This window comes from Mercurialis annua, linkage group LG8 (assembly GCF_937616625.2).
Source record: "Mercurialis annua linkage group LG8, ddMerAnnu1.2, whole genome shotgun sequence".
Lineage (NCBI taxonomy): Eukaryota > Viridiplantae > Streptophyta > Magnoliopsida > Malpighiales > Euphorbiaceae > Mercurialis > Mercurialis annua.
The window spans coordinates 29,092,110-29,101,509 of NC_065577.1; the positions used below are offsets into that span (position 1 = coordinate 29,092,110).

At 40.3% G+C, this 9,400-nt stretch overlaps 1 protein-coding gene across 1 annotated transcript; it reads left to right on the top strand.

Annotated features, from left to right (window-relative positions):
* Positions 1–1,736: 1,736 nt before the first annotated feature.
* On the top strand, positions 1,737–3,266 carry LOC126661838 (uncharacterized). The gene is made up of 2 exons (XM_050355716.1): positions 1,737–1,949; positions 2,034–3,266. The coding sequence occupies exons 1-2, from the start codon at positions 1,737–1,739 to the stop codon at positions 3,264–3,266; spliced, it is 1,446 nt and encodes a 481-aa protein (XP_050211673.1).
* The last annotated feature ends 6,134 nt before the right edge of the window (positions 3,267–9,400 follow it).

Consider the following 9,400-nt stretch of genomic DNA (forward strand, 5'->3'; position numbering starts at 1 on the left):
TCTTAGGATTCACTTCATAATCATTCAATTAATTAGTAATTAGGTTAATCATTGTGCGAGAGTGAGTAATCAACCTATTATACATTACTTTTATGCTTTTGCCTGTAATTACTCGAGAGAGAATTTTAGGTGCCTTCGATTAGTCTGAACCATATCAGAACAATACAATCCAGAACCCGAATTAAATAAACAGCATAATAAAAATTAATAATGTCTTGCTAGAGGCCACTTATGACTTGTGGGCTGAAATAGGGATTTCGGGCCTACTGCCAACGTTATATGAACCTACAGGGTCGCACATTAAGAATAGGCCCAACACAGTTATGGGTTGTACAAGCCCAATGTGATTAAGTGATTAATTATTATTATATATATATATATATAATTCGTAATATATATATATATATATATTAATAAATATATATTAATTCGAAATTAAGGATAAGTGTTTTCCTTAATTTATTATTTTTAAAGATAATAAATAATTAATATATATGGATGATTATCAAAAAGGAGTTTTTGATAAACATAAACTTGTAAGAATTGCAATGAGATTGAAATTCGAATTTGTCTCAAACCCTAGTGTTATTGTATCACTATAAATACACATTAAGCAATTGGTTTGAGAATCATGAAATTCATTATTCACTAAATCACTAAAATTCGAAATTGCTTGTGAAGCAATAGTGCTAGCACACAAGCACTAGTTTTGGCTAAAGTCTGTTCGTGTGGATACTCGTAGAGGACGCGTTCTTTTGGAGGCGTTTCTGATCCGAGGCCAGGTATCACCAAAGTGAACCACCTCCTTCCTTCCTACATTGCTGTTGAATTCGACATACAAGTAAGTAATTATTCTGTTAATTCGAATTACATGGATCTTGGTTTGGGTTTTTACATAAATTTTTGAAATTCCGTTGCGTTATAAACCTATAAAACCCAACAATATGACTAACGAAGATGATGTTCCTCCTGGATTTAACAATGTGGGTGATAACAGAGTGATCCCGCAGGATCAGAATCAGCAAAATCAGCAGAATGCACAGGGACAGAACAATGAAGGGCCTAGAGTGAAAACACTGATGGAGTTATTTTAGCCAAATGTGGGGAATAATACTCATGGCTATTTTGCACACCCTTTGCTGACTCATCATTATGAAATCAAAACCAGTGTCATTCAGCTGCTGAAGGATAACTGCCAGTTCTATGGGCTACATAATGAAGATCCTAACGCACACCTCGCAAACTTTTTGGAAGTATGCAGTACATTCAAGATTAGTAACATGACTGAAGATGAGGTGTGGTTGCGCCTATTCCCATTTTCGCTGAGGGATAAGGCGAAACAAAGAATCCATGCTTTACCTAGAGCAGGCGTGAACACTTGGGCAGACTTGGCAAAGGCTTTCTTGAACAAATATTTCTCCATGACAAAGACTGCAAAGCTAACAAGGGACACTATGCTCTATCAGCAACTTGATAGAGAGTCAGTCCATGAAGCGTGGGAGCGGTATAAGGAGATGTAGAGACAAGTCCCACATCATCACATCACTCGATAAAACCTGATCCAAACTTTCTATAATGGATCAACTGAACTGGGCAGAAGTACTATCGATGCAGCTGCAGGAGGGTCTATGATGAGAAAAACGGCTGATGAAGCATTCGACCTTTTAGATGAGATGGCAGCGAATGGTTGTTTCTGGCCAAAGGAAAGAGCGAACGCACCCGCGTAGAGAGGGGTTATGGAAGTTAGTGTTGATCCTGCAATGGAGGCCTTGCAATTGAAGATTGCAGCACTACAAAATCAAGTGGATTTTCTTACAAGGCAAGATGCAGGAACCAATATTAACAGTGTAGCTGCAATTCAGAGTAACTGCGAGGTATATGGGGAGCATGGTCATATGTCGAATGAATGCTCTATATGGTCTCAGCTTATCAATGAGCAAGCTAACTTCGTGGGAGGGCAGAGACCATAAAATGATCCATACGCAGTCATTTACAATCCAGGATGGACGAATCACCCGAATTTCTCATGGAAGGATAATGGGGGTAATGCCAACAATCAGTCAGGTCCGAGTTTTCAAGGAGGACAGAGGCCACAGCACAATCAGGGAAACTTCCAGAATCAAGGGATCTTTCAAAATCAAGGGAATTTCCAGCATCTAAACAACCGACCGCAGCATCCACCTGGCTTTCAGCAGAGAGAGCAAGGCGAGTCTCTCCACAGCAAGTTTGATAAGATGATGGAGATGATGATGAAAAAGGATGCTGAGACGCAGCAGACATTTAAAAATCATGCTGCCACAATTCATAATCTTGAGGTGCAGAATCAGCAGATGGCTCAAGCACTGCAAAGCAGGAATCAAGGGGGTTTACCATCCACTACTGAGGAAAACCCTAGAGAGTATCTCAAGGATATTAAGTTGAGAAGTGGGATATCACTGAATGATCCATATGCAGAACGTGCTACAATTGAGGTGGAAAAGGAACCGTGTGAGGGTGGCGAGCCTGAAAAAGTAGTTACAAAACCACCTCCACCACCTTCTTTTGTGCCAAAAGTGCCATTCCCACATAGAGTGAAGAAGCCGCAAGACACTTGGAAGTTTCACAAATTTCTTGAAACTTTCAAAAAGCTAAAGATAATCAGTCTGGCAGACGCACTGAGAGAGATGCCGCACTATGCAAAGTTTCTCAAGGAGATCATCACCAACAAGCGGAGTTGGGATGCAGAGGGACCAGTACCAATGACAGAAAACTGCAGCTCAATCATATTGAGCAACCTACCGACCAAGCTCAAGGATCCAGGGAGTTTCACTATCCCTTGTACTATCGGTAACATGCAATCTGTTAATTGCCTTTGCGATTTAGGTGCTAGTATTAATTTGATGCCTTTATCCCTTTTACGTAGTATGCTTGGTGATCAACAGGTACAGGCTACGCCGATGATGCTACAGTTAGCGGATCACTCTCTGAAGAAGCCACATGGGATTGTGGAAGACGTCTTAGTTAAGATCAACAAATTCATATTCCCTGTGGATTTTGTTGTCCTTGACTATGCAGCAGACAAGGAGTGGCCAATGATATTGGGGCGACCATTCATGAACACTGGCAGTGCACTTATTGATGTTCATGATGGCAAGCTGACTCTGAGGATTGGGGATGAAAGCGTCGAGTTTGACATGAGGAAGATCACACGTCATCCCAATTCCGGAGGAGAATGTATGCGGGTAGACATGGGGGATGAGTTAGTGGAAGAGCAACTAGCAGAGTAAAAATCCATCATGCCTTCTATGCCGAGTAAAGAGGAAGAAGCTGAAGAGGAGGAGTACATAGAGGAAACAGTCCTCAAACCATTGTTAAAGAGCAAGCACGTTACTCCTCCCTCTTCAGAGAAGCCACCAAAAGTGGAATTCAAGACCTTGCCTGCACATTTGCGATATGCTTTCGTGGGAGCTGATAGCACTTTACCGATTATCATCAGCAACAAGCTCACCAAGAAACAAGAGCAGAGGGTCATTGATGTAGTCAAGGGACATATCTTGGCTATTGGGTGGCAAATTTCAGACATCAGAGGGATCAGCCCTTCAGTAGTGATGCATCAGATTCATTTAGAGGATGAGTCTAAGGAATCTGCACAGAGATAGAGACGGCTGAACCCAAACATGAAGAAAGTGGTTCACAAGGAGATTGTGAAGCTACTTGATGCGGGCATCATCTATCCCATTTCATATAGTTCATGGGTGAGTCCAATTCAGCGTGTGCCTAAAAAAGGCGGGATGATAGTCGTAGAGAACGACAAGGGAGAGCAGATTTCTACTCGCACAATTATTGGGTGGCGGGTGTGCATTGACTACAGGAAGCTGAATGCAGAAACTAGGAAGGATCACTTCCCGCTTCCTTTCATTGATCAGATGCTAGAGCGAGTGGCAGGGCATGCTTTTTATTGCTTTCTCGATGGTTACTCTGGTTACAACCAGATCATTATTTTTCCAGAGGATCAAGAGAAAACCACATTTACTTGCCTATATGGCACTTTTTCCTAACACCGCATGTCATTCGGTCTCTGCAATATACCTGCTACATTTCAGAGGTGCATGACTTCGATCTTCAATGATATGATTGAGGACATCATGGAAGTGTTCATGAACGAATTTTCAGTCTTCGGGGACTCCTTCGAGTGTTGTCTTCGAAATTTAGACCGAGTCATGCAAAGATGCGATGAGACAAATATGGTGCTGAACTGGGAAAAATGCCACTTCATGGTTGAAGAGGGCATTGCTTTGGGGCACAAGATATCCAAAGAGGGTATCGAGGTTGACAGGGTAAAGACAGAGGTGATCGAGAAGCTTCCACCTCCAATCACAGTGAAGGGAGTCCGTGCCTTTTTTTGGCACGAAGATTTTCATCGCAGGTTCATCAAAGATTTCTCTTCCATAGCGCATCCATTGACTAACTTACTTGTCAAGGACGCGCCTTTTTTGTTTACTAATACATGTTTAGCTTCTTTTCTTAGGTTAAAGGAAGCATTGATCACTGCCCCAGCCATATCTAGTCCGGATTGGGATCCGCCCTTTGAGATCATGTGCGATGCGAGTGATCAGGCTTTGGGAAGCATTCTGGGGCAGAGGAAGGATAAAAAGCTTCATGTCATCTACTATGCTAGTCGCACACTAGCAGGAGCTTAACTGAACTACACTACCACAGAGAAGGAAATGCTAGTTGTAGTGCTTTCGCTGGATAAATTTAGGCAGTAACTGCTTGGCTCAAAGGTTATCATTTACACAGATCATGCTGCACTGCGATAATTTTTTGCCAAGCAAGATGGAAAGCCTAGGTTGATTCGGTGGGTGTTGCTTCTGCAAGAGTTTGACTTGGAGATCAGAGACAAGAAAGGGACAGAGAATGTGGTAGCATACCACTTGTCGCGATTAGAGGTCCCTGAGCCAGTGATAGTAGGTGAAGTCATCAATGAAAGGTTTCTTGATGAGGCACTTATGCTCATTAAGGACACGATGAATCCATGGTATGCTGACTTCGCCAATTATCTCTCAGCTGATATTATGCCTCCTAACATGAGCAGTCATGAGCGCAAGAAGTTCCTCTCTGATGTTAAGCGCTATCTGTGGGATGATCCATATCTATTCAGAGTTTGTGCTGATGAGATGATTCGGCGATGTGTTGCAGAGGAAGAGATGTTAGCTATTATGACGCAGTTCCATTCTTCGGATTATGGGGGCTATTACGCTTCAGGTAGGACAGCAGCACGGGTACTAGAGAGTGGTTTCTACTGGCCTACTTTGTATAGGGATGTGAGAGACTTTGTGCAACACTGTGATAAATGCCAGCGGACAGGCAATATTTCGAGACAAGACGAGATGCCTCTCTCTTCTATCCGGGAAATAGAGATTTTTGACGTCTGGGGTATCGACTTCATGGGACCATTCCCTATGTCATGTGGCAACTTATACATTCTGGTATGTGTCGACTATGTGTCGAAATGGATGGAAGCAGCTGCTCTACCTACTAATGATGGAAAGGTGGTCATAGAATTCCTGGAGAAGTTAATAAATCGATTTGGGGTACCGCGGGCAATCATCAGTGATGGTGGTTCACACTTCTGCAATCGGCAGTTTGCAGCACTAATGAAGAAATACAATGTTTATCATAGAGTGGCAACCCCATATCATCCCCAGAAAAGTGGACAAGTTGAGGTGTCCAACAGAGAGTTGAAGCGCATCCTTGAAAAGACAGTGAATAGTTCTCGCAAAGACTGGTCTCAGAAGTTGGGTGATGCGCTATGGGCATATCGAACGGCATTCAAAACGCCAACCCGTATGTCACCTTACAAACTGGTCTATGGAAAGGCATGTCACTTGCATGTGGAGCTTAAGCATCGCGCATATTAAAGAGCTTAATTTCGACTCAAGGCTTTCTAAACAAAAACGACTTCTGCAGCTAAATGAGCTTGATGAGTTTCGCTTGTCAGCATATGAGAATGCAAAGTTGTACAAGGAAAAAACCAAGAAATGGCACGATGCTCATATTGTGCCTAAGAAGTTTACAGAAGGCAGTCACGTGCTACTGTACAACTCTCGCTTGCGTCTATTCCCGGGGAAACTGATGTCGAGATGGAGCAGACCTTTCAAAGTGCGACACGAATCTGAACATGGTGCAATTGAGCTAGAAAACGCGAGTGGAGAGACTTTCAAAGTCAATGGACAGCGGTGCAAGCCATACTTAGGTCCGTTGACGGACAAAGGACGAGAGTGCTACACTCTCGATGCTCCAAACTGATTCAGGTACCATACGGTCAACGCTAGCGACCTTAAACTAGCGGTATTTGGATTCAAGTCCAAATCATTTATGTTTACTACACTTCGGTTTAGTTTATGCACTAGTTAATTTTAATTTTGTTACTTCAGTCTTTTATGTTTTTATTTAGTCATTTTACGCTGTTAATTTTCTTTTGGTTAGTTCAGATTGATCCCGGTAGTTGTGTTTGGTGTTGTGCAGGTTTTGATGGAAAACGAGGTTAAGCTGCAGAAATTCGGGGGTGTGTGAACGCACACCATAGTGCACGAACGCACACCCTGATTTCCAAGTGTGCGAACGCACAGTTCAGTGTGTGAACACACACTTTTGAACCCGTTCGACACTGTCATTGAAAAGGGGTGCCATGTCAGCTTTTGCGGGGCAATAAATGTGTCTTCTCAAAATCCCATCTCAGTATTTTAATTGCTCATAAACCCTAACATTCAGACCACCACTCTCATCACGATAACCACCGCTTCCCACCAGCACCACCACTCCCTTTCATCGTCAACCACCACGCACAGCCATCTCCGATAAACACCCATTTTCACTGGTTCCACAACACCGCCGTTTACGCCACAACTGCCACTGCAATATACTTCGCCAGCGCTACAACCCCACCTCATCCTCGTTCGTCACTAACCACCAATCACCACCACTATCGCCAGAAGCTTCTCCATTTCCACCATTGCTGCTATCATCATCTCAGACTACACAGGCAGCATTTAGGGCAAATTTGCAATTGTTGACAATCAATAAGTCATTCATTGGTTAATTGCTCTTCGATTATTTCAATTAAAGTGGAATTATGCCTAGGGTTCAGATTGGTAGTTCCGCTAAGGAAGCGGACTCGTCGAGTGAGGATGAGCGGGTGAACTTGAAGGACAATTATGGTTGTCCATTCGACATTTGGTCTGAGAAGGAAGGTGAATTATTTCATTGTACTGATAAGCGCTAGATTATTCTTTCTAGGGCGTTTGATTTTGAGGTTCTGGAAGCGTTAGGGTTAGATGTTGAGGTTATGAACCATTTAGACTGTTGGGGACTGGATTCGTTGGCAGACATGAGCCATGATTTTGTGGCTGATATTGTTAAAGAGTTCTTCACTAATGTTTGTCAGCCTGAGCCAGATGTAGGATCCCTGTCGTTTCGCCTCAAGGGAGAGGAATACTCCATAACTGTGGGAGAGATCAGGGGACAGTTTGAGACTTAGCGGAGAGGGTTAAAGCGCATACCGCCTCAGTTTAGTGAAGATGCCATATGAAAAGACCTCATCGGACATGTGAAATTCAATACCAGGACAACGAAGACAAAGTCAATCATGGATCCAACCTTGTATCTGATGCAGAAATGGTATGCTGAAACTGTTTGTGGGCATCTGGAGTCCAATAAGGTTAACAGGGGTGACTTTTTTGTTCTGAACGGTCTGATGCATCTTGAGTCCCCTATGATTGACATTGGTTTTCTCATTTTTGACATGTTGTTGGGCATGAACAACAGGACAGGAAAAGAACGGTGTCTGGGCATGGGTAACTGTAATACCCCTAATTTTCAAAATATGGAATTTTTGGAAATGCGGTGAATCGGAAATTAGCGGCGGTGGAATACCGGATTAGAAATTAATTTTTGGTGGTTAATTTCGTGTGATTGATTTATTTGTGATGTTAGATTTTTAATTATTTATTTTTTTTACGTGTGCATGGCTACGTGAATTGATTAATTGTGCATGGGTGACATTTTCGTCATTTTCGGCCATTAAATGATAAAATCGATTTAAATTATTAAAACGTTAAAAAGATAAACTATAAATATATTCATTCGAGATTTGATATTGTAAGAGATTAAATTAGTGCGGAAACGTTTTTCGAGAAAGATTTTACGGAACCTCGAAAACCGTAAAAATAATTAATTAAGCTAGATTAAATTTGACTTGGGGCAAAAGGAATTAGTGGGGAAAAGACGCTTAATGAGACACTTGTCATGTTGCATGTAGGGTATGTTATGACTAATAGTGGCACTAATGATTAGAAATAAAATAAGGCAAATTAGACCCCACATCCAAAATGCTATAATTAGAAATTTCTTTTTCTCCATTTTCTTAGGAGTAAAGAGAGTTAGTTAGAGAAAACAAAAAGTCATTTTCTTTTCTTTTTGTCTTTGCCGAATACACCAAGACTAAACCCCATAAATGTTTGTTAAAAACACAAGCTTTTTAAGGTAAGATTAAAGGTTTCTTTAAGTGCTTTTTGTGAACTTCTTGATCTGGGGTATTTTTCTTTTAAAGCTTTGTGCTTGTGTGAGTGATTTTGTTTAATTGAACTAAAATGTGATTTTCTTTCAAAGTATGGGTTTTTAAGAAGATCAAATTTGTAGGTGTTGATTATTTTTGGGAATTTTCGGTTTTAACAAAAAAAACGTGGTTTAAGGGTTCAAAGTTTACATGCAATCATGGATTATGGGTTTAAAGAGTGGAATAAAATTTGGGTAAAGATTAGTTTTGAAAAATTTAAAGTCTTTAAAGTAGTTGTGTTTTAAATTTTTTCCAACTTGAACAAGTTTTAGTAGTTAAGCTTAAAAAGCTGAAAATAGGTGTTATTATGTATTAAAGAGTGATTTTTTTTAAAAAAATATTAAGTATTTTAAAGGAATGAGTTAAAAGGGTTAAATTTTTGATTTAAAAACCGAAGGTTTTTATAAAAATTCAAGAGGTAAGATTTAAATTTTTATGAAGCAAATTTCTTGAGGAAATTCTTATGGTTACAAAATTTATAGTTTAAAAATTTAATATTTTCGGTGGAGCCGAAAACAATGAAATTAAAAATAATTACAAGTTAAATTATTTTGGCTATGAAATTATTAAAATGGGAAAAAGATTTAATTTTGGGCATTTAAATTGATGTAGCGAAGTAGTTAGGGAGAAATTATATTTTTCATTGATTAAAACAATAATTTGATTTAAAAGGGAATTAATTGGTTTTTATTTTTGAAAATAATTTAAGTGAGGAATTTGGTGTTGAAGTTTATTTATATGGGTGAAAATATGTGAAACATAGTTGAGATTTTAAAATGGAAATTATTTGGTATTTTATTTGAT

Excerpts from the sequence above, each read along its gene's own strand:
- LOC126661838 (XM_050355716.1), top strand. The coding sequence starts at position 1,737 with ATGGAAGTTAGTGTTGATCCTGCAATGGAGGCCTTGCAATTGAAGATT. Across the intron at positions 1,950-2,033 it reads TCAATGAGCAAGCTAACTTC|GATAATGGGGGTAATGCCAA; the intron begins GTGGGAGGGCAG and ends TTCTCATGGAAG.